We start from the raw sequence: 25,605 nt of genomic DNA, 5'->3' as shown, positions 1-25,605 counted from the left end.
TACCACATAGATCACTGTCTCCCCATATGTTCAATGGTTATTTTTGCCTTTTAAAAAATGTCTCTGCTATCTGGATGTATTTGATTGGCCTCATCACACAAAATGCTTACTAAGCACCTCTTTTCATATAACATGGAATCAAATGTTATAATGAATGCCTGATGAAGCTAGAGCTAGGGGAAATTATACATCTTGTGTTCACTTGCTTTAATTACATGAAGCAGAGAGCCTGACATTCAGAGCACCAAAAAAATTCATCTTAATAATTTTGTTCCTACCAAAGAGATATTTAACGTATGGTATTTATTGAGAACCTTCTGTGTACATGGAGCTCTGCTAAGAAATGTAATGCTCGTTGTCTTCCCTCAAAGAACTCATAGTCCGCTTATGGGCGATACATAAGATATGGTGTGTACATAGGGATCTGAAGCAGCATGATGTGATATGGTTTGAAATCTGACTTGGCTGCTTATTAACCACGTCAGCTTCATTTTTCTCATTTGTAAAACAGTTATCAAAGCCTGCCTTAAAAACTTATCACGATGTTGTACAGAGCTAAGTCAGGCAAAAACCTCAACGTGCTATTGTTGTGGTCACTTTGTGCGAGGTAATTAAGAACGGCTTCCTGGATGTGTGGATTTGTGTTGACTTTGAAACTAAACAGCTGGAGATGGAAATCATTCACACAGCACTCTCTCTAGGCAATACCATGCCCTATGTGGAGTTTATCTTCCTACTCCAATATTTTATCATCACATCCTTAACCTAAACCCCTTTCTCAGAGACACAGTATTCTCACATTCCCAACCAAAATTTCATATGTGTTCCCTTGGAAATCTGTCGTCCTTTGCCTTCCCAAGAAGCTGCTATCTAACTCACAAAACCAGACAAAGTGGCATTTCTCCTTAATTTCCTGGTCTATAAAATGGGAATGATGTTACCTACTTTTTCTTCCTTAAAGTCCATTGTGTGACACAAATGAGATCATGGGTGCGGGAGAACTTTGTAATTGTGAGGTTGTATTTGAGTAGGATGTTATGATTATAAACTCATGTATTGACTGAATTAAGTCAGGTGACAAGGCTAAGACAAGCCTAACACAATATCTGATCCATAGGCTCTTTCAAGAAATGTCTAAAGGCATTTATTATTACATAGAGAAAGTGAAAGGAGTCAAGGTGGAAATTTTTAGCTTTACAAATATACCTCTCTATTTTTTGTATTTTTTAATTGAAATGACATTACATATAATATTATATGTAATATAGAAGTTTCATGTGTGCATCATTAAAAATCAACATCTATACTACATTAAGTTTACCATTAAAGTCTAATTCAGTCTTTTCCCCTTCCCTCTGGTAAACATTAAATTGCCTTATAGTTTAAAAGTTTTGTCTTATTTATTTCATTTGTTTCATTTCTTTATATACAAGTGAGTGCAATCATACAGTGTTTGTCTTTCATCATATGAGTTATTTCACTAAGCATAATACCATGTAGGCTTATCTATGTTGTTACAAATGGCAGGATTTCATCTTTTTTATAGCTAAGTAGTATTCCATTGTGTGTAACTCTATGCTACATCATCTTTATTCAGTCATTTATGAATGAACACTTCGGTGTTTTCCAGCTCTCAAGTATTGTAACCATTCTACAATGAGCATTAGGGGTGCACATATCTTCTCAAATAAGTATTTGCATATACTTTACAGGTAGATTCCTAACAATGGAATAACAGGATTGTATGGAATTTCTATTTTTAATTTTTTGAGGAATACTATTTGCTGTCATAATTGCATCTATTTACATGCCCACTAATATTGTACTAGAATTCCTTTCTCTCCACACCTTCTCCAACACTTGTTTCTTGTCTTTTGGATAATACCATTCTCAGGTGTAAGGTGCTATTTCATTGTTGTTTTAATTTACATTTCCATATTAATAAGAAATGTTGAGCATCTTTTCAGGTGTGTCCGTTGCCCATCTGTATGTCTTTGGAGAAGGGTCTATTCAGATCCTCACCCCATTTTTAATTGGATGGTTTGTCTTTTTGTTGTTAAGTTATATGAGGTTTTTATATTTTTGGATATGACCCCCTTGTTGGATATGTGATTTGCAAATACCTTCTCCTACTCAGCAATATGACTTTTCATTTTGATGATAACTTCCTTTGCTGTATAGAAGCCTTTAAGTTTGATATAGTCCCAGCTATTTATCTTTTGTTTCCCTTCCCATTGGAGATGAATCCCCAAAGGCATCCCTAAAACCAGTGTCAAGGAGCATATTACCTGTGTTTTTGTCTCTGTGTATTATGGTTTCAGGTATTACATCTAAATCTTTAATCATATCTGAGTTAATTTTTTGTATGATATAGATGGAGATCCAGTTTCTTTTCTTTTTTTTTTTTTTGCATGTGACTCAAGTTTTTCTAAGAGCACTTGTTGGGTTGTTCCTTTCTCCATTGTATGTTCTTGGCTCTTTGGGCATAAATTAGTTACACTTATATGTGGAGGTTATCTCTGGTTTCTTAATTATGTTCCCATGATCTGTATTCCTATTCTTAATTCTAATGCCATTCTGATTTGCTTACTGTAGCCTTATTGAGTAGTTTGTAGTCAGGGAACAAATGTAATGATACTTACATTTTTATTCTTAGAATCGTTTTTGCTATTCAGCATCCTCTGTTGTTTCAAATAAATTTTAAGTTGTTTTGTTCTATTTCTGTGAAGAATGCTGTTGGGATTTTGATAGCAATTGCAATCAAATCTGTATATTGCTTTAAGTAATATTGCCATTTTAATAATGTTAATTCTTCCAACCCATGAGCATGGAATATCTTTCCATTTCTTTGTGTGTTTATTTCTTTCAGCAATGTCTGGTAATTTGCAGTAATACTGCTCTTCCACCTCCTTGGTTAAATTTATTTCTAGGTATTTATTTTTCATGTGAATGTAAATGGGATTGTCGTTCTGTTTCTCTTTTGATAGTTCATTATTAACTTATAGAAATACTAAGATTTCTTATGGTAATTTTTTTAGTCTGAGAAGGCTGTACTTTGGACAAGGTGAATTTTAATGCAGATCACAAGGTTTAAGCCCTGTACCTCAGAGGTTATCCACTGAGAAACAAGTTTTTTTTTTGGTTTTATATAGTCACATGTGGGGGCAGGAACTTTACATGCTATCATCTATCAATAACAATTACATAGTAGTTTTTGTGGCAGTTGACAATTATGTGGCATGTATTACTATTTAAACAACTGAAAAGATATCATGTAAGTGCATGTATTAGTAATGAAAGTAAAATGAAAAAGTTTGAATTTAACATCCCAATTTTTTACTATTATAAATAATGCTATAACTAACATGCCCATAAATACTGGTCTTCAACTTTTGTATTTGTTTCTGGGGGATTCTGTATATTAATAGTGGTGTTGTGAAGTCTGGCAGGGAACTTCAGACTTATAGAATTGGTTGGCATTCAGAATGTTCGTGTGACGGATGTGCATTTAAAGTTTTCATTAGTCGTCCTGAACAGATCCATAAAAGCTGTGGCTAGTCTTGCAATTTACTCTTGCTTTATTCTCGAGTGTTATCTGGCTTATGGGATACCAAGCACATTAAGATTTGGTCTGTTACTATGACTTTTCTATTGTTAATACATATTATTGAACAACACCAGTAACTGGGCAACACCCTGTTTGGTATACTTGAGCTCCCTTTACAAAGCTCACCCCTGCCCCCATATCACAAGATTTGCAGGCTCATGTCCCTGACAAAAATTTTCTGATGGCTAAATTAAAACAAGTAGAGCCAGAAACTGAGATCAACTGCAAATGCCTTGCTTTCCAGTGGCACATGCTGATTTTAAATAAGTTTCTCTTTGATTTGGAACTGGATCTATTAATGACAGCAGAGCAGTCCCACCTTTGAAGTGTACCCAAGTTTAAAACTAGCCTTTAGCACAGTTCCTCTAGTGATTTCAAGTATTCCAAACCCAATTTTGTCTCCTGATAAGCAAACTTAAGAATTCTCTTTTAATCTCTCTTCCTAATCCCTGGAATTACTGGATAACTAGTTGAATCACTAGTAATTAGGTATAGCAGATACCAAAATTTCAAATTTAGAAAAAAGATAATCTGTTCTCCTCTTTTATCTTTTTTTTTATGGATTTATTTATTTATTTATACAAGCACTGGGTACAGTCAGAAGTGTGGGAGAGTGAGAGAATTCACCAGAGCCAGCGCAGGGAGCAGAACAGGCAGACTGTTGAAGTACACTGCTGAGGAGAGCAGCGGGCATGGAAGGAGAGGTCTGCGTGCCATGTGGGACCCTCGCCTGGTGGCCAGGTATCGAACCGGCACAGCGCTCAACCGCTGCGCCACCAGGGGAGGCCCTTTTATCTTTTTTCATGACCTTCTTCCCAGAGGTATCACCACCTTCCATGTCAAGGTTTAGTGAGAAAGTGGAGGGGACTGGAGAGGTTGTGAGTAACGTAGAAAAAGTCAGGAGGAATCAAAGTGGCCTGCAATGTATGGGACAGTTTAGACTAAAAGTTTTCCACAAACCTTACCTCCTCCCATCCCTGTTTCTGATGCAGGAAACCTGCTAGCAGACACCCTCTGTTGGCACCTTCAGGCTCACACACTGGACTTGGAGAAATCATTTGCAATCTGTAAACAGGTTTAATTTGTGATACTGAAGGTTACTGCTGTCAAGTAAAACACTTCTCCCACCCAACAATAAAACAGAAACACAAAAGAGAAAAGACTTTTACATTTTTCACCTCACCTCCGTAAGAAAATAAATCCTCGGAGTTGTCTTTAAATCTGTCAGAGTAAAGATGTTAGGAATGTATGGAAGAGATACTGTGTGAAGAACATTCTTTAAGTGTAGCACGCTGCCCCAGAAAGCTATTGTTCACCATGTTTTTCGTGACATATATAGCAGAAACTCTCAAGTGCCGGAATCTTCTGCCCACTTTCAGAAAGTGCTTTCGTTTTCTTTAGGCAGGAAAGCACGAGAGAGAAGAGCACACACTGATGTAGCAAGCAGGCGAGAAGGGCAAAGAAAAACCCCTCAGGAAAATGGAACCCTGTTCTCACAGGCAAAGACATTTCAGGCTCTGTCCTTTCCTCCCATAACCACCTGCTGCCTACTCTGAGGGCCCCCAATCTGAAACTAAAAGAGTAGTGGATGACACAGAAGGGAACATGTCAACATAAGCTCCCCTCCCACAGACTCTATCAAGGGGACCATGAGCACTCAACCAGGGAATAGGAGCATAACAAAAACGGGGTTCTTCCAGCCCCTGGGGATCTGCTTTATTATCTTCCATAGCCCCCTGCCAGTGTACCCCAGTTTGTCCTCCAACACAGTGTGCCATCCGATTTTACTCAGTAATTCAAGTAGTCATTGAGGGGGGCAGCAGAATGCAGGGTTCAGGACAGATCTGGGCACCAAACAGCCTGATGTCAGTGTTCACTCTGCCCCTTACTGTCCAGGAGGCACAGTGATAACCTATACCCCGATGCCATGGTTTTCTGTTTTTGTCCTTGTAGAACTGAAGGTAGCTGTGTCTATCTCAGAGTCCTTGTGAACACTACTTAGCAGTACGATGCAGGCATCGCTCCCACTCCAGCCTACACATGCCCGGCACCGTGCCAGGCTCCAGTGAATAGTGCAGACATGGTTCTGGCCCTCATGGAGCTGACCCCTGTTGTCCTGCTCTGCCCTTATTAAACCTGCTTGTCCTCTGTTTTACTCCATTTGGTCCCACTGTTATTCTTTAGGTCACTCGCTCAGTGGACATAATGGAAGATATTTATAGGGAGGATTGGCTCCTTGGAGAGAAGTCTGGTGAGAATGGGTGTGATGCATGGGTAGGCCAGGTGGGAACTGGGGTGAATAGAACTCCAGACTGGGTGTGTCTGCTCATGAGCAGCAGCATCTATGTGGGTATCACATTCCAAGCATCCCACTAAGTGACAATGACCAGGAGGCCCTGCTCAAGGCTTGGCCTAAATGAACAGCCTTGTGAAACCTACTTGATATTAACCTCAACTTGCTAGGTAGGATCCATCATGAAATGTTCTCTCCCTTCATAGGAATGCCTTTTGTTTGTTTTTTTTAATGTTTTTTTTTAAGATTTATTTATTTATACAAGAACCGGGGTACAGGCCAGATGTGTGGGAGGGTGAGAGGATTCACCAGAGACAGTGGGGCACAGAACAGGCAGACTGACCGAAATACATCGCTGAGGGGAGCACCGGGCAAGACAGGAGAGGTCTGCTGTGCCATGTGGGCATCTCTGCAGCTGGCGGGGATCAAACCAGCACTGCAGAGGCTGTGGACAACTGCCTGTGCCACAAGGGAGGCCCAGGAATGCCTTTTGGCCTGGAATGTATTTCTGCATTTTCCTGGGTAAAGCAGGGACCTGGGAAACTGTAGAAAGTGAGGTCAGACCATCTGGTTGGGACAGCACCCCAAGGATACCTGAGAAAGCATGGATGCCAAGGTCATGGGGATGGGTCATGTGCCCAAGTGAAGGACAATGGCAGCCTGAATTTCTTCAAAGCTGCACAGTCAGCAGCCTGCGACTTTGCTACTGATTTAAAGGGAACTTTCTTTTACCCTGCACAGTAACGTGCACACATCCATACAGTGATCAGAATTAAGGATAATTCTTTTTGAAAATCACTGAGAGAGTAGAACTTACATATTCTCATCAAAAAGAAAAAATGATAAATGAGCTAACTGTTGTGTTAATAAACTAGATTGGGGAATCTTGTCATAATGTATATGTACATCAAATCATCATGTTGTGCACTTTAAATATCTTAAAACTTTATTAATTATACCTCAGAAAGCTGAGAATGCCATTAAAATGTTTTTACTCGGGTAACACTGGTTTACAACACTGTGTGTGATTTAGGGGAATAGGTCCAGGTATCCTTAGGGTACTGCCTAAGGTATTTCTCAGGTATCCTTAGGGTATCCTTCTCAGCAGTATGTCACCACACCACACCCACCACCAGGGCAACCACAGTCACTTACCCCAGTCCATTGGGGCCCCTCTCCCCTTGGTGCACACCCCTTTCATCTCTCCCCTCTAGTAGCCTCAACTCTGCAGTCATGTTCTAGGTTTTGTTTGGTTTAGTTTTGCTAGTTTCTTTGTTTCGTTTCTTTGTTTTCCACATATGAGTAAAGTCATCTGGTATTTTCCATTCTCCTGGCTTCTTTTGCTTAGCATAATTGCCTCCAGTTCCATCCATGTTGTCCAAATGGGAAGAGTTCTTTTTTTTTTTTAAAATAACTAAGTACTATCCCACTCCTCTGTCGCTGGACACTTAGGTTATTCCTGTAACTGGCCTACTCTAAATAGGGCTGCAGTGAATATAGGAATGGGAGTTAGTGTTTTGTGTTCATGTGTTCTCATTCTTTGTGTCAGTGCCTAGGAGTAGGACTTCTAGATCATATGGAAGACTCATTTTTAATATTTTTAAATGCCTCCATACTGATTTCCATAGGGGCTGGACCAGCCTACATCCCCACCAGCTGTGTATGAGGGTTCCTTTTTCTTCACACCCTCACCAACATTTATTGTGTCTGGTGTTTTGTTATGTGCCTTTCCCATGGGAATGAGGTGGTACTTCATTCAGGTTTTGATTTGCATTCCTGCTATGTGGTGACAAACATTTTTTCCCTGTGCCTATTGGCCATCTGCATGTCTTCTTTGGGGCAGTGTCCATTTAGCTCTGACAATTTTTTTGTTGGGTGTTTTTCTTTCTGTTGACTTGTATGATTTATTTTGCATCATGGCTTTCAACCCCATTCAGTAGAGTATCTTTGTTTTAACAAAGTTGTTTCACTGTACAGAATCTTTTTAGCTGGATATAGCCCCATTTGTTTATTTTTGCTTTTGTTTCCATTGGAGTCAAGTCCCCAAAGACATCACTAACGTCAGTGTCATGGAGTGCTTGTTCTGTGTTTTCGTCTATATATTTTGTAGTTTCTGGTCTTACAGCCAAGTCTCTAGTCCATTTTGAGTTAACTTTTGACCGTGGTATGAGAGTGGTATTTCTTTTTCTGTGTGGGGCTGTCCAGTTTTCCCAGCACTATTTGTTGAAGAGACTTTCTCCATTACATACTCTTGACCCGTTGTCGTAGATCAACTGTCCACATAAATGTGAAGTTTAGAACTTTTAAAAAAAAAATCTTACAATAAAAAATGACCCCTGAAAATCAGTAACTACTTTGTCTTGCTTCATGGAGAGCTGGACCCAAGTCTGCAGTTGACTGAGGTCACCCGTGCTCTGGAGACATCTGATCTCATGTAGGTGGAGTCTTTTCACGGACTACTATTTTCTTTACACAGTCATATATGACTCTGGTGAAATATCACATATTCATGCCCAGAACTGGGCCTTTTCCTCTAGTTCATAGCTCCTGTAACATTGTGTTTCTCCTGCTGAGGCTTCTTTCCTCATCCTCTACCCTTGTCCTCCTCAAAGCTACCTTCCTGCTGGGGATGAACCACAAGCCCTTCCATGGCCGTGAAATCCATAATTCCCTCAGAAAAATCCCATGCACGTCCCAACCCAGCAGCCTTGGAAGGGACTCCTGCCCAGAGAGACCCTCGTTATAATGTAGCCCACCTTCCAGCATGTGCAGAGCCCCCTGGAAGGAGCAGAGAGGAAAATGCTGCCTCCAAACGTAAGGGAAACAGGCTTTGTGGTTAGAGCTTTGGTTGCCAGCAAACACTCAAGAGCAGTCTCCTTACCAAACCCCTGTGCCCACCAGCAGTGTGTTCCCACGGCGGGAGCCGGCGCCTAGCGTGCGTCCTTTGTGTCAGGACAGGATGTGGTAGTACCTGCTTGGCCATTCCAACATGTGAAGCAGGTGACAATATGAGCGCTGGGTAATGAAGCCGACTTGTTGTGTTTAGAGAAGTGAAATACCTCCTTCTCCCGGACCAGGTGAGAGAAAATCAGGAGCAGGAAAAATAAATGCTAGCTGTGTATGAACTGCTCTGAGACGTAACTAACTCCAAGACCTGAAACAAAGGTTTGTTTGTTTGTTTGTTTTATTTTGGAAATTGAATGTACTTTCCCGAAAAGGTGAAAAAATTCCACCTGATGCCGCAGCACAGAATGCATAGACTAGGAGATTGGTAACTCTTCTGTAGCCACGATGCTTATGCATAAATGCTCTTCTCCTCAAAGTGCCAGGGTCTTTTTGAGGAAAATTTGGAAAATGTAAAAAATATAAAGATAAAAAGTGCCCCCCCCAACAATCTCACCACTTAGAAATTGGTGTTCATATTTGGCATTTCCTTCATCGTTGGGTACATGTATGTACATTTTTACCAAACTTACAATATGTTATATGGGTAATTTGATAAGCCTGCATTTTTTATTGCAAATCGTAAGCATTTCCCTGTTATTAAATTTTTTTAGCATGACTTTCAATGACTGCCTGATACTTCATACTACAGATATGCTGTTGTTTATTTAATCACTCCCCAAGTGGGACTTCAAAATACTCTTTGTTTTTACTGTCACAAACACTATGCAATGAATATTCTTTCCTAGCATATTTGTTAATTGAGCCACCTTTCAATCACATTTTTTTCTTTTTTCTTCTCCAGGCTTTTTGTTCCATTATTTATGGTATGTTCCTCTGTGTGTGAGCTGTTTGTGTGAAGATTTTTTTTTTTAATTGTCTTTTGATATCTTTGACCCATCGGTTGTATGTGTTGCTTTTTTGGCTGTTTTGTAATTTTTCATTCCTCTTGTTTTCTTATAGAATTGAAATTTTTCTTTAGTGCTCTCTCTCTTTTGTTTATCTCCTATTAGTTTTACTTTGTGTTTACCAGGAGATTTACATAAAACATGTTGTATGTATGAGTCTGTTTTACATTAATAGCAATGTCAACTTGAACACATTAAAAACAACTCTACACAGTAACACTACCCCATGTTTTACATTTGCATTATATTGTTACTCTTATTTTTCTTTTTTTTAAATAGAGGCATGTTTATTTATTTATTTGTTTGTTTGTTTGTTTTGTTTATACATGCACTGGGCACAGTCAGAAGCGCGGGAGGGTGAGAGAATTCACCAGAGCCAGAGCGGGGAGCAGAGCAGGCAGAAGGACCGAAGTACACTGCTGGGGGGAGCAGCGGGCGGCAGGAGAGGTCTGCGCGCCATGTGGGACCCTCCTCCGGTGGCCAGGGAGCAGCCGGGGATCGAACCGGCGCCACAGAGGCCGCGGGCAGCTTCGCAACCCAGCGCTCAACCGCTGCGCCACCGGGGAGGCCCTATATTGTTACTCTTAAACTATTTTTATTGATGTAATGTTGGCTTAGAACATTGATATAATTTAGGTACATAGGTTCATATCTTTTTTATTATTTTATATTAAATTTATTTATATTCTTACATCATTGTTAGTTTGGGGACAGTATTTAATTTCTGTAGTCTCCCCTCAGGTATAGTCCCCCCCATAGTACCCATGATCCATCACCATCATCCCTTATGCTTTTCCCTCCCCTGTTTTGACACCTCTTTCTCTACCTCCCCTACTGTTTGCCTCAGATCTAAGGTCAGTTTGCAAGTTTTGTCTTTTTCCTGACCCTTTCTTCAGTTTCTCTATATTCCACAGAGAAGTGAAACCATCCAGTATTTATTTTTTTCCTTCTGATGTATTTTGCTTAGCATAATACTTCCCAGCTCTGCTCATGTTGCCACAAATGGCATGAATTTATCGTTGTTGACTGCTTAGTAGTATTCCATTGTGTATATATATGTATATGTATATATATATATATGTGTATATATATATATACACACACAACACAACATATTCTTGATCCTTTCATCTGCTTGAGAACATTTGGGTTGTTTCCATATCTTAGCTATTGTAAACAGTGCTTCAATAAACATAGGAGTACAGGTTTCCTTTCAAAATAGTGTGTTTGTGTTCTTAGGGTAGATTTCTAGAAGTGGCATTGCTGATCATACCATGGATTCATTTTTAGTGTTTTGAGTAACCTCTACATGGGTTTCCATAGTGGCTGAACTACTTTACATTCCCACCAGCAAAGTAAGAAGTGTCCTTTATCTCCACATCCTCACCAGTATTTGTTGTTTCTAATTTTTGAAATATGGTCCTTCTCATCAGTGTGAGGTCCTTCTCATCAGTGTGTCCTTCTCATCATTATGGTTTTGATTTGCATTTCCCTGTCAATAAGTGATATTGACTTGAGTGCAAGTAATATCAATTTAAATTTGAATAAACCTAGAGGGCTTAATTACAGTATTTCTGTTTCTCATGCATGCAACTTAGCACTGGCTGATAGGCTGATCAGAAGTGAACAGGAAGAACACATGGGAACCTTTGTGAAAAAATCCAGGAACCCAAAAGGTAAACAGAAGCCAAAGTTGCTATAGCATGTCACCAGGCCAGTAGGGGAGAGTCAGGAGATGCCTTCCCCTGTCCAACTTTAGTTCCTCCTGACATAGCACCATTGCTAGTGATCTGAAAACAGTACCTCTTCCCAATGCTACACTTATTCTGGAACTATTGGGCTTCCTAGATGGTGATGATTTTTAGAATTTCCACACCCTTAGTTTCTGCTCATCAGATGGAGACCAGGAAGGAGAGAGGTGTGAAATGTACCACAGGAGACCAAGACCACCATCGGTTAACTCCACATGAGTGACACTGGTCTACCTCAAAGGTTGATCTGCAGCTCAACACCCCTGAGCTGTCCTCAGAGACTTTGGTCATGTTACAAAGGGCAGTCACTCCCTACTACCACACACACCACTCATCTCCAGCCCTCATGCATTATATTGCCACAACTAACTCACTCAACTATGGCATTTCTTTGAAAAAAGGTATAGGAACATGGCAAAGAAGAAAAGGAAATAGAAAAATGGGAAAGAAGAAAAAATGGGAACGAGCTAGAAAGACCATGACAGGAAGCGTCCCCACCCACCAGCACTTCTAAATCAACTCTGGCAGGCAGCAGCCCAGAGCCCTCGCCCTCACACACCCGTGCCAACTAACGGTGAAATCTGCACTCACCAAAAGTTATGTGTGTGTTTGCAAAATATACTCACTTAGTGAAAACTTGACCCAAAACTAAGATTCTTGAATTTGAAGCAAAAATCATACATCTTAGCCTGCAGATAAAATATTGGTGGGCTTCCTAAAAGAAACTACAAAGGTTCAACTTTGAAAGAAATATGTTCCAGCATTTTGGATGTGTGTTTTAATCCATCAGCCTTAAAAGTCCTCCCAGCTCTGATGGCAAAGCCCTTAGAGAAGGCTTCCCTCCCTTCCCTCTCTAGGGCTTAATAGGTGGGATTCTCACCCCCACTGTGAGTTCACCATCTGCCATCTGCAGCTATGTCTCCCTCCTTCCCGGCCTGCCCTCTATTCCTGAGAGTCACCCAGACCAGATGTTCACCCAGATGCCAGACATCCTGTTTGTAGCCTCCTGTAACTAACTGGGCATTGCAATCAAACCTTCTAGAAGGCGGCAACCCCTACATCTGTGGCTTTAAATTGAACTTAGGCTATCGCAAGATTTCAGAGCTTCAGCCAACCACACCTCAGCATGAATCCCTCCATGTGTTCCTCATACAGGTAGAATATAAAATGTAAAAAATGGAAAGAACAAAATGAACCAAAACAAACCCTAGAAATCTAACTGAAGAATATAGAGGCTACCAGGGTGGGGGCCGGGGCAGGGACAGGTGGTGAAGGCAGATGTCACTACAAGTTAAGGTGTGTATGATGGGAGGAAAGGGGTGAGGGGCCCCAGTGGACAAGGTGGCGGCTTGCAGGTGCTGTGGCGGTGGACATGGTATGGTAACATACATCTGAAGAGGTGTAAACCTAGATCCCTAAACCAACATTACCTCAGGTAAAAATGATATATTTAAAAAAGTAAAAATAATGTAAACTCCCAAATCATACTTTTACAAAAATGCTATTGTCATGCACGTAGAGCCAAAGTTGAGCTATGAAAATTAACTGTTGCCCTAAGGAAAACACCCTCACCTGTTATGTTCTTTGGAGAAATTTGGCAGGATTTTCCTGAAGAAATGTGTTCTTAGCTGTGCAGGTGCCTTTGTGGTCCTCCGTCTGCTTAGAGGTGTGCCGAGTCGCCAGCAGACCTGCGAGCAGCGCCTTGCTGGAAATGGGGCAGCTGTTCTCAGAAAGCTCCCCAGGTTCCCCTGAAAAGACTCTCCAGCCTTGGAACACTTGGTAGTTTGTTGCTGGCAAGAGGTTTGTTGTTTGGGTGGGGTTCCCCCCCCACCCGATTTCTGCTGATCCCGGCCCTGAAATCACCCTTGCAGGAGAGATTTGTGGCCGTGATGCTCAGCATCACTGTCATTTTTATTGTCATGTCAGCTTCCCTGTGCAATTACAGAGTGACTTCTTTGTCTGGACGATTTCCAGTCTGCTCCATGTATACTGATGAGCTACTTATGTTTATGAGACTTTCAGAATCTCATTTGCAAAGGCAATTTCTTTCCATGTCAACTTTGAGAAAGATGACTTGAAACTATGAGAAAGGTCTAGAAGGTCAATCTATGTAAAGCCCCTAGTCTTATGTGGGTATAGTTCCCTGCTCCCCTCACCCTGCATAACTCATGAATTTATGCACATACAGAGGCGTAACATATTGCTCAACCTCTGTGGTCTTAAAGATGATTCTGGTCTGTTTTATATAATAATGTCCAAATTAGTTCCATTGGTAAGAACAGAGTAACTATTGACCTGGTATTGGAAATAACTTTTGGCCTGCTATCCTGAATAAATGGCTTTAGTCAACAGGTCTAGTTAAGCTGGGTGCACCATTCATTAAAAACTCTAAATTAGATTTTGTATTGATAATTCAACTTTCCTCCATCTATCATGTTGTCCTTTTTTGCCAGCATTGCAAATTCCTCCAGTTTTTAAGCCCAGCTCAGTTCCCATTTCTTGGGGCCTCATTCTAAATTCAACCCAAATGAATTACCATGTTCTTCTTATTCCCATTCCCGGTGTTCATTCCAAATATTATGAACAATCCATATGAAAGGCCTGTTTCCTCAACTCATGTGTAAGTGTCCTGAGGGCGGGCAATGTGATGTGTGTCTGCCTTCTGAAGCCTCACACAGTGGTGAGCTTATGCAGAGGGGGACATAGGTTAATATATTTAAAGTACTTATCAATTGATGGTTGAATTGACGCGGAATGGCCAGCAGCCCCTGACGGATTTGTGAATTTGTTTTGCGTGGTTAAGTGAGATATGCAAACACTTTATCTGTATATTATCTGCATATTTCATTCCAGTCTGTATTTTAATATGAACTACATGCCTGTCATCCTCTAGATTCTTTTGTTCTTTGAGAGTAGGAATCACTATTTCTTTTCTTTTTTTAAAGATTTATTTATTTATTTATACAAGCACTGGGTACAGTCAGAAGCACAGGAGGGTGGGAGAATTCACCAGAGCCAGAGCGGGGAGCAGAGCAGGCAGAAGGACCGAAGTACACTGCTGAGGGGAGCAGCGGGTGGCAGGAGAGGTCTGCGCAACATGAGGGACCCTCTCAGGCGGCCGGGGATCGAACCGCGCTGCCAAGATTGCGGGCAGCTTCACAGGCCAGTGCTCAAATGCTGCGCCACCAGGGGAGGCCCAGGAATCACTATTTCTCATCTTTGAATCTTCTTGTCTAACACAAGGACTGCCACATAATAGACGCTTAATAAATATTTGATGAATAGAGCAGTGATGGGGGATCAATAAATTTCAGTGAAACGATATTGAATTGAGGTACCCAGAGATTTTTAGTCCAAATTGGACTTTGCTGCTGTTTAACCCCCAAAAGAAAATATTCACATGGTAATTGCCAGACTCTCATTCATAAGTAATCACATTGGCGGATACTCCAAAGGTAGGTGGACTCACAACGAGCCACGCCCGACTCTGCACGCGCACACGCCCTGGCAGGCAGCGCCGCACTCCAGACACCGTGTTCTGTCCTGGCCGCGCACATAGTCACAGCCCAGTCACTGTCCACGAAGAGCGCACAGCCCACTGAGGACAAGCAGATAACTGAAAAGAGAAATCACCGAAGACTGACTTCAGTAAGGAAGGAAGGGATTTGGGAGGAAGGAGGGAAGTGACTTAGTGTGGGGACTGGATCAAAGGCTTGAACAAAATGAGTTGTGGTAATTCTCTGAGCTGAGACCCACCCGAAGGCCGGACAGACTAATAGCTCCAGAGTCTGACTGCCTGGAGCTATATTAACACCACTACTTTGCAGAAATGTGAATTTAGGAAGCTACTTTATTTTATTGGTAAAATGTGGATAATAGTACCAGTACCTAGCATTTCCCCAGCACTCAGTGAGCACTATATTATCATCATTGCCATTATTCATCCTTTTTTATTTAGAGGACCCCAAATTCTATATCCATCCTGTGCCATGCATCAGCAATCCAGATCACTTAAAGCATGGAATATTTCTTATGTGGCATATGCAAGAAGGCAGTGAGGAGAAAGAACTGATTTGTTTGTGTTGGGAAGGGGAAGACTATTTAATGTTTACTAAGATCATATAGTGTGCCCAGCAAACCTCGTGAATTTTGATTTTTACTGTAATAATTAAATGTCTGTCTTTCACATTTATCAGATTGCATCCCATCTATTCTTGTGACCTAATTTACCATTAGAAAGGTCAAAAATCTCTAAATTTTAATATTATCATTAGTAACATAAACCCAGCAGGTGAAAATGATAGTGGGTGTTTTGTAGCAAAGAAAAATAAGAAATGTCATACTGAGAAATGGACTTGGAAAATAACATGCCAAGTGCACCATAATACAATTAATCTTTACCAGCAATAGAGTCAGTATCATACAAGATAAATCAAACCGACTAATTCTGGATGCACATACATACATTTAAAGGTGTTTCACTTTAGTTCCTTCTGTTTGCTGCTCCGTTTTTATTGGTTGAGGAGATTTTTCATGTCACTACTTTTTCAGGCTATGAAGGGTATGGCTGGTGTAGATACAGCACACAAGTTAGATTTTTTACATATGGGAGAGAAACATACCGCTGTGTTCTAGATCAATTGTGTTTTTTGATAACATCTACAATGGCATATAGTTAAACCAAAACTTCTACCACCTACACTTTAAATAATGAATGGGTGTACTGGAATACCAAGGAAATTTTTCTACTCTTTAGATCATTTTTATTTAATGTGACTGTCACAAAACTACGCCTAAAGAAAGCCATTTAATAGCCAACTGGAGATCACAGTTTCAGCATGGTGTGAACTTTGAGAGCCATAATTAAATTAGGGTCCAGGCAGCAGTGAAGCTCTTTCTCTTTAATGGGAAACATTACAAGATTGAAATTATTCTTCCCTATCAATGTCTCTGTTCTTTTATTAAAAGTATATGTGAGGTAATCCTACTTTTCATATAAGAACTGAGCAGCATAGTATATACATGCCTGCATGTGTATACATGATTATTACATATGTGTATGTTTGGGAGGAGATTAAATATAAAATAGCAAAGGCAAACAAAGAATGTTTATATCTAGTGTTATATCTAGGTAGTATAGTCCCAGTTGTTTTTATTTTCTTTTTTAAGTTTTGTATCTTGAAAAATATATGTGTGTATACATGTGTATATATGTGTGTGTATTTGTATTAAAAAATGAAGGTTATTAAGAAGTAAAATAAAGTAGAGAATTGTCTTAAATTTTGGAAAGGAAGGGAAAAATATTACAAGCTTCTATTATAGTCTCAAAGAAAATTAATATTTAAATTAAAAACATATTAAAAGTATTAATAGGGGCCTCCCTGGTGGCGCAGCGGGTTGAGTGCAGTGCTGGCAAGCTGTCTGCAGCCTTGCAGCACGTTTTCGATTCCTGGCCAGCCAGGGAGATACCCACATGGCACGGCAGACCTCTCCTGTCTCGCCCGCTGCTCCCCTCAGCAGTGTATTTCAGTAGATCTGCCTGTTCTGCTCTCCGCTCTGTCTCTGGTGAATTCTCTCACCCTCCTGTGCCTCTGGCCTATATCCCAGCTCTTGTATAAATAAATAAAAAATCTTTAAAAGAGAAAAAAGAAAGTATTAATAGTAGATTCAAGCTAAAAATTACTTTTCACCTTTCATCTAGGATAATAATTATTTTAAAATGACATGACAACAAATGTATTTAGAGACCAAAAGGATGTAAAATGCCCAAAGCAATAGCAGTAGAATCTTTTTTTTTTTTTTTCATTTTATAAGTATATGTACTCTTCATCCGGTAAATTACTGCAGGCTTAGGGTACTGCCCAAGTCTGTGATTACCAGTCAGTTTCACCCAGGAAGTTTATCTTCTCTATGTAGAAGTGCTCGATTCATTTGCTTTAACTCAACAAATATTGCCGGCAGTCTACTATTCTTTCACAAATATTAGTTGCCAATTCGCTATGCCCATGGGACTCTGCCTTATTCTGATGAAAGCTCCAACTCAGGAAAAGGAGGCATGGGGCCCTGGACAGGAAGACACTGTCAATCTCTGCTTCAGATTTCTTTTTCTGCAATTAGGAAAAATGAGAGGATATAAAACAAGTCAGAGGCAACTAGAATATCTTTTGTGTCCAAATATATTACTTTTTCGCTAGTCCAGGCCAATGTTTATGGTGTACAATAAAAAATTATAAAAAAATAATAAATTATAAGATATTAAAAACTTAAATTACAATCACATAATCATATTCTATTTGTAATTATATGATATAGTTACCATTATACAATTATAATCATTTTTGTAATTATAGAAGTTAATGAAATACAGTAACAAAAAATTTTCAGTAATTACAAAAATCCTTTATCGACAAATGAGCACTTACTGTGTGATAGCCACTGACTCATAAAGAAAAGTGTGAGAGGAATCTCTATTCTTCTTCCTCCCCCAACTATGGTTCTAATTGTGTGGGGGGTAGCTTGAAGGTTACTGGAGATTGGCATATCCCTTGATGGATTGATTTTTAGTATGCTGGGAAAGAAATATGAGTGAAGGATGTTGAAGTTGCTGATTGGCATCTTGACTATGGTCTACAGAGCCTCAGTTTTTGTTAAGTGTGATGTTAACAGTAGGACCTATGTATCAATGGTTACCAAAAGGGAAAGGGAGGAGGGGGTGGGTAAATCAGATAAAAGGGGTCAATTGCAGGGTGAAGGATAGGATTAAACTTTTAGTGGTGAACTTAATGTGGTATATACAGATGTTGGTGGTTTTCTTGAAGAAATAAACAGAGATGAAAGTCAGTTCTGTCCAGATGTCTAAGTGATCAACTACCACATAAATGATATAGGGCATGTGTAGCCTGAGAGAGAGATGGGACTTGTGCTGTGTTTAAAAATGTCAGTAGGAAGTGGTGAAGACAAGGGAGAAGAGGGCTTTCTAAGAAAGTCATATGTATGTGGGTGTGTAAAGGGGGTAGACTACATTAGTAGGATTGAATCTGAAACACCCGGCTCAATCTGTCATTTTCCCCTGAGTTACCACCAAGCACCTGACTTTTCCCCATGAATTATCAGGTAGAGCCTGGCTTTGAAATTGGAGATTGACAAGATGAAAGTGGCATTTTACAAAAGTGATCTCATAATACCATATAAGGTAGGTCAGAAGAGGAAGAGACTAGAGGCTATCTTTAGTCTCTAGCAAAAACTTAGGAGGAAAAAATCCAGGTTCTCTCTTACGTAAAAGAAGCTAGTGAGGCAGCTGTTTTTAAAGGCTGATATCAGTGATACCAAATATCATAAGATAACAAGACAGAGAAAATGCATTCTGTCACTGAAAATCTTTCAGAGGACAGTTTCTTGGGGTGATCGATGTGTAGGCTGAGATTTCAGGTGGTGAAACAGCAGACATAGCAGATGTAGACCACATATTCAAGAAGCATTATAGTAGGGGAAAAAAGAAGTACACTAAAGTTTAGGAGACCACAGCAACAATAAAATGAAAGGAATAACAAAAGGGTTTTATGAGCTAAGGGCACCATGTTGTTGGCTTTTAGGGATTTGGGTGGGTAGAGGAGAGCAAAATGAAAACAAGGAACAATTGTAGATCAGTAATTTATTAAGAGTTTTTCTAAATAGAAAAAAAAAATACTTTCTCAAACTAACTGATAAGGACTCTTATAAAAGCTAAATTTCTTCCTTCTAGTAACCTACTCTCTACGTCCAAAGGAAAGTCTGGCATCGCATTCACCACTTTTGGAAAAGTTCTCTTCCAGCCCTTTTTGAGTCCTTTCATCACAGAAATTGGAATGAATGAGAAAAGATTTATTAGATAATCTTCTCTATTCTGTCAAATGCAGAATTGTTTCCTATTGTGCATTTTCTGATCTGGGGTGCTTTTTAGTGCATCAAATGAATAGTGTTCTTGCCACTTCCCTCAGAATATTGTTTCATAATCCTGTTGATCTCACTGAAAGGAAACTCTTGATTCCCATCCTGATGTTTTCTTCCCACTTTGTACTTTGTACATCAGTAACAATTTTCCCTTAGTAACCCCCTTAGCCTCCAAACACACCCGCATTTATTCGCAACCAGTTTGCCTCTGTAGGCATCTGGAACACCTTTTTTAGAACAGCTAGTAGACAAATAATTCTGCACATTTATCAAGATAAAGGATAGCAATGTGATAAGATAACGAGTCTTCATAGCTTTATATTTTGACCCTCATCATGAAAACGTAAAGAACAGATTAATGGCAGTTGTCCCACCTGACATCCATGTGCGCAGGCTCACTTGACTCTGCTGACATTTCCTACAAGCTTTTTTTTTATTTTATTTTTTTATTCATATATATTTTACATCATTGTTCATTTTTAAACAATGTGTGCTCCCCACCCACCACACTCAGATGTAGTCCCCATACAATTTCCTACAAGCTTTCCTATAGACCCTTTTATAAGACTTGCTTGCTGGCCCCTGGGTTAAGCACATTCTTCTTGCCACTCTGGACTCAGTATCCTTAAAACTTAACATTCCTTGGCAGAGAGTAAGATATGTAATGTAATGGGGCATATGTAATATAATGAAATAGATATATGTGGAATAAATATTGAGTAAAAGCAAAAACAGGCACAGGTTAAGTACAATAAAAGCTTGGTGTGGGGGACTAGTGAGCTCTACGTTCACGCTGTGTGTAGCCTTAACCTTAGCCAGTTGTGATGATGGAGCGCTTTTGACAAATCTTGGATGATATGTAGATTTGCTGCCACTGAATACAAATATAGAAGAGGAAATGGATGTTACTTTCATCTACTTTGTACTTTGTAGACTACCCCAAACTCACAGCCTACCAATTACTGTAATTTTCTTGTTAAATTGAACAACCATATTATAAAAAGACAAATTAACTTTATTTTTCTAAGAAACTCATGACTCATTAAAACACCCCCCTTTTTATTATAATGGAAAAAGAACACTGCATCTTGGAGCTATCTAAAAATCATCCTTTCTTCCAGTTCCTAAAACACATCCATATGAACTTTAAATTTTGTCTCTAGAAAAATGTATGACACCAGCATGCAGCCATCTTAATAACTTTGAGACTTTGTCAGCAAGTATCTGAGCTCCTAATGTTCTGCCCAAAGCAGGCTCTAGGGCGCTTAGTCATTCAGAACTATTTTGAGTGGTCACACGACGATCCACTTCACCAAATGTTTCAGACCCAAGTCACTAGCTGATATGCTTGGGAAAAAACCTTTGACTGTACTATAAATGATAGTTTCCATTTTGGAGATTCTGGAGGGTAACTTACACAATTTGGAAGCACTCCTGGAGCCTAGGTTCGGTACCACTTCCCACCAAGCACCCCTGGAAGAGCCCGAAGAGCACCTCCATCTCCTCTCTAGACAGAACACACAGTATTAAGCAAAGGCAGAGGCATGTGCCCTGGGGCTCTGCTGGGCCCAGGCCTACTGGACTGCATGGGACCTTTGCACAAAGGTGTGCCCAACTCAATCACTGGTGACCACACAGGAACACACACCTGTAGTCAGTGGAGCGCAGGCTGTCACGTTCCCACAGAAACTTTCCATGGAAAGGTGGTCATTCCTAGACTTTTTCTTGTCTTTTCTATTCTCATGTGGCCAACCCTAAAACATTAAAACAACAGTCACTGGTAAGCCACCCTTGTCTCCTGATACACAGTTGATTAAATAGCATTTCTTGGGGCCTGCTCAGCAGCCCCCTTTCTTTGCTTCCAATGTAGACAAGGGGGGGACAGGTGCCTGATAGCACTCTTGAGTGGTTCATTCCATTTTGTCCTTGTATTTCCTGCTGGCTCCCTGCTCTCTGCCATCCATTTCCCTCCCCACACCTGTTTTATGGTCCCAGGACACCCCTCAGTTTTGGCAACTAATGTGGGCTTGTTTGCTAAACTCTTCAGTAATGACATTTTGGCTTCAGTTATCATCCAGGCTGTAAACAGATGATCCTTTCTTAAAGATACTATTTCCTCTCAGCCCTGGGATTATACACACACACATTCATTCATATTCTCTCTCTCTCTCTCTCTCTCTCTCTCTCTCTCTCTCTCTCTCCCCCCCATTCTCCGTCCCTACCTCCCTCCCTCCCCCCCACCTCTCTCTCTCTCTCTTTCTTTCTCTCTTTCTCTCCCTCCATCCTAGCTAACATTTTTCCATCCTCTGGAGCCAGAAGGGATTACGTTAGCCAAAATTAGTCAGAAGGAAAAAGATAAATACCGGATGGTCACACTTGTATGTGAAATATAGAGAAACCCAATGAAAGGTCAAGAAAAAGTCAAAACTCTCCAGCTGACCCCAGAGCTAAGGCATACAGCAAAGGAAGGGACCGGAGGGGGCAACATAGAAGAGGGATGAACACAGGGAATATGATGGCTCACAGGTTATGTGGTGGCAGAACTATGGGGACTACAACGATGTGAGACAAAAAGATTTAAGTAACAAATGAAATTTTAAAAAAAAATTTCCCATCCTCTTTTCGCTATTGGGAGACCTTTAGAGTGTGTCAGCCTGTACTGTGCTCGGCAGTCTCACCCTCGCACGCATGGCAGCCCAAGGTCATGCTCCTGTGGCACTATATGTCCTCGGGCGTACCGCTAGCAGAACTGACAAGCTCCCTGACCTCATTCACCCAGAGATGAAGTGTTCACACCACTTCCTCTGCGCTAATTGAGTTTGTCTAATCAAAAAACACCATATGTTATTTCATCACGGAAGGAATGCTTGTTCCCTTCCCTGAAACACTCTTTACAAAGTGTGCTAATCTGCACTGTGTAGACCTTTGGCTGTGTTCTGTAGTCCCCGAGGTCTCTTGTGGGGAAGTGAAGTAGCATCTTCTCTAGTGAGCGCTTATGTCCACTGGCTTCAGACTTGCCTTAGACTGTTTCCCCACCCTTCTGATGCCTGTCTTCGGGCCCACTCCTACCATCAGCCTCAAACCTCAGGTGGTACCCTCTAGTCAGCCCCGGCCTTCCCTCTGACGTGTGATCGCAGCGCTGTGATTGCCTCAGTTCTTTACCTTGTCATCTTCACGGCTCACCCTGGCTTGATGACTCAGTCTTCAGCAGGTAAGCCTGACCTTTAGCGGAGATGCCAACTATTACCCGTGATGATCTCTCAGGAGAGCTTTCTTTCCTGGAAGTTTCTGATTATGCTGATTAACAAAATAGTAGTTCATAGGTTGAATTCAGGTTGTGGGTCTATTTTGATTGGCATGCACAGAGGAGTGATTCTTCTTTTATAAAGTTTGAATGCCTTCAGATGGGGTTTGTGTTCTTTAAAAAAATTGAGTCATTATTGCATTATGAGTTTCAGGTGTGGCGCATTATAAAGCCGCATCTGTATATACTCTATTCAGTTCACCACTAAAAGTATAATTCCATCTTTCACCATATAATTGACCCCCTTTACCCAGTTGGCCCCCTCCACCATCCATCTTCTCTCCTGGTAACCAGTAGTTTTAATCTAAAACTGTATTTTTATTTTATTTAGTTGTCTCATATTTTTTTTTTCTTTTTGTACCACATAGGCGTGAAATCATATGGTGTTCGTCTTTCTCTGACTTGTTTCATGAAGCGTAATACCCTCTATGTCCATCCATGTTGTTGCAAATGTCAGGATTTTATCTGTTTTTAGATTTTTTTTTTTTATAGTGAGGCGGCATTCCATTGTGTATATCTACCACTGAGTTCTCTGTCCCTCTCTACTTACCCTTTGCCCTGGCAGATTCTCCACCATCTGATGAAAAGTGCCCTTGACACTCTGCTCAACATACTAGCCCTTCTTTAAGAACTATCTCAGTGATAAATTTCCTTCTAACAAGACTCAGCTAACCTAATGATTCTACTGTACCATATAGGCAGACTTCTAATCATTAAACTGAACTTTATATTAAAGCATCCTTTATTTTGACTCCTAATATCAGGATTAAGAGGGTGTAAGTTAAATCTAATTCTGATTTTAAGTTAAAACAACTATCAAAAGAACTAAAAATAATCCAGCCTGATGATCCATGTGTTATTGGGCTTTTGTATCATTCTTCATTTTCAATTTCCAAAGAAAAGAATTACCCAACCTTTGCTTTAGCTGCCTTTGTCAGGATATATATTTACCCAACTTCGGCAATCTCAACAATTCTATCTCACCTTCCCAATCGGCCCCGTGTCCCCCCACACGCTCACAAATTGCCAACGTAGTGTTATAAACCAGTGTGTCAACTTTTCCAGAAAACCTGTCGTAGTTGAAAGAAAACATAGTTGAATATATTTTTTGTTAAAGAGTTTAATCAAAACATGGACAAAAACCTAAGCTGATATGCACCAAACTTGCCACTGTTGTAGTAAGGTACTTGGTTTCTAGGAGCCTACTTTTTAGTGTGACTTTCTAGTCTTCAGCAGATAGATCAATTACTTGTAAAAGTTCATCTTCTGTTATAAATGGAAGTGATGACCTCTTTTATCGAGTCTGAGAGACCTGGTGGCTTTTATTAAAATGCACACAATCTACATAAATACCTATGTAGTTTTTGTCTTTCTACTTTATAGGAAATCAATGTGTTAACAGTTGCATTGGTCAACCAAGACCGAGAGAACAATATTGAGAAAAGAAGCCAAGGCTTAAAATCAGAGAAAGAAGCTCTACTAATTGGTAAGGAAAGTTTTATTTTCTTCATCTGTTCTCTTATATAATTCTTAGGTAATTCATGTAAATAATATTTAATTTACCATCAACTGGGTAACGGTTTAAGCAGCTTTGCCTTCTGGTCAAAGGTAAGATTCACTCTGTGAAGTTTATATTACATATATTTCAAATTAGTGGCATACAAACTGGTGTGTGGGGTTGCGGGGGAAGCTCTTCTGTAGCATGTGTGTTAGTTGGTTGTCACACATGAAACTGAGTTCAAGGAGACAAATCAATTTGCATCCCACATGTTACAAGTCCAAATTTCAACATTTGGCCCAATCTCTTCCAACAAGAGGCCAGATCGGTCCAGTCCAAATGTTCCAAACCAATTCGAGTCCCTAGGCTTTAGAGAGGACATCCTGAGGTCTGCCCCAAGGTCAGACATGTACTTCTGTCAAGATGGGGGCATCCAGATTATCAGTGCCAAGCTAATGCATGATCATCTGATCCAGGAGTCCCAAAATAAATAAAACAAGCTAGTCACAAAATACACCTAGGTTGGCTTTTTCTTTGTCTAGACAAAGCTCCACATGTTCTCTTTTGCTAGTTTTCATCCTCAGATCCGGCAGTAGTACTTACTCTCACAAGAAAGAGTTTTGATGAGGATGTGTTGGTACTCTAACTAAGACCCCACCTTAGGAACCTGTAGATTTGAGCCTGTCTCCAGAACCCTCAAATTGGACAGGGAAGCCACCATCCTCACTTTCTGATGCACGGCATTGATTCAAGCTGCTCCTTGGCACTGACCCCAGTGTGAGGTTCCAAGTTTAGACTGACTCCTCCATGGCATAGTTAAGAGTGAGGAATGAGGCTGTTGTGCATGGGAGACAAATTTTTCTTCTGTAGTTTGTTATCTGGCAGAAGTAGCACTGGGTTGCATTTTCTAAATACCGTATGCATTCACCTCAGAATGACAGGTACACCAGGGCCTGTGGAAGCTGGCACAGGAGGAATTACACTCAAAAGATAGTCCAAACTTCATCCATCAAATATAGATTTTTCAACTACAGGGTTATTGAATATGACATCAACTTAGAGATACTCCAAGGAAAACCAATTACTTTTCCTCTCCCGATGATATACAGCTATAATAACATGCCGTGCGCCAGTTTCATAAGACATGCTGATGTGCTATCAGTTTCGGGAACCCAAAATGAACCCATATGTAGCTGGCAAGTGGATTTTTCTTCTATTGGAAAACGTGTCAAACTCTGACAACTGTTTCTCTTTTGCTCAGTGTGACAAAGTTGTGAATAACCCTATGATGCTTTCAGGGTATGAGCAAAGCACATAATGATCAGCTGTAAACTTTCCCTCTTTGTTTAAGTTGAAATAATACAGACCACTT

At 40.3% G+C, this 25,605-nt stretch overlaps 1 protein-coding gene across 17 annotated transcripts in view; it reads left to right on the top strand.

Annotated features, from left to right (window-relative positions):
* ENOX1 (ecto-NOX disulfide-thiol exchanger 1) overlaps window positions 1–25,605 on the top strand; it is a 522,650-nt gene that overhangs the window by 482,837 nt on the left and 14,208 nt on the right. For all 17 annotated transcript variants that reach the window (XM_054701771.1, XM_054701766.1, XM_054701762.1 and 14 more), the window contains one exon: window positions 24,119–24,221. In XM_054701771.1, the coding sequence (XP_054557746.1) occupies window positions 24,119–24,221 (103 nt within the window). The remainder of the gene's footprint in view (window positions 1–24,118; window positions 24,222–25,605) is intronic.

The sequence above is a fragment of the Talpa occidentalis genome, unplaced genomic scaffold (assembly GCF_014898055.3).
Source record: "Talpa occidentalis isolate TD23 unplaced genomic scaffold, MPIMG_talOcc4v2.1 talOcc4.5, whole genome shotgun sequence".
NCBI lineage: Eukaryota > Metazoa > Chordata > Mammalia > Eulipotyphla > Talpidae > Talpa > Talpa occidentalis.
This window is presented reverse-complemented; position numbering and strand designations above follow the sequence as displayed.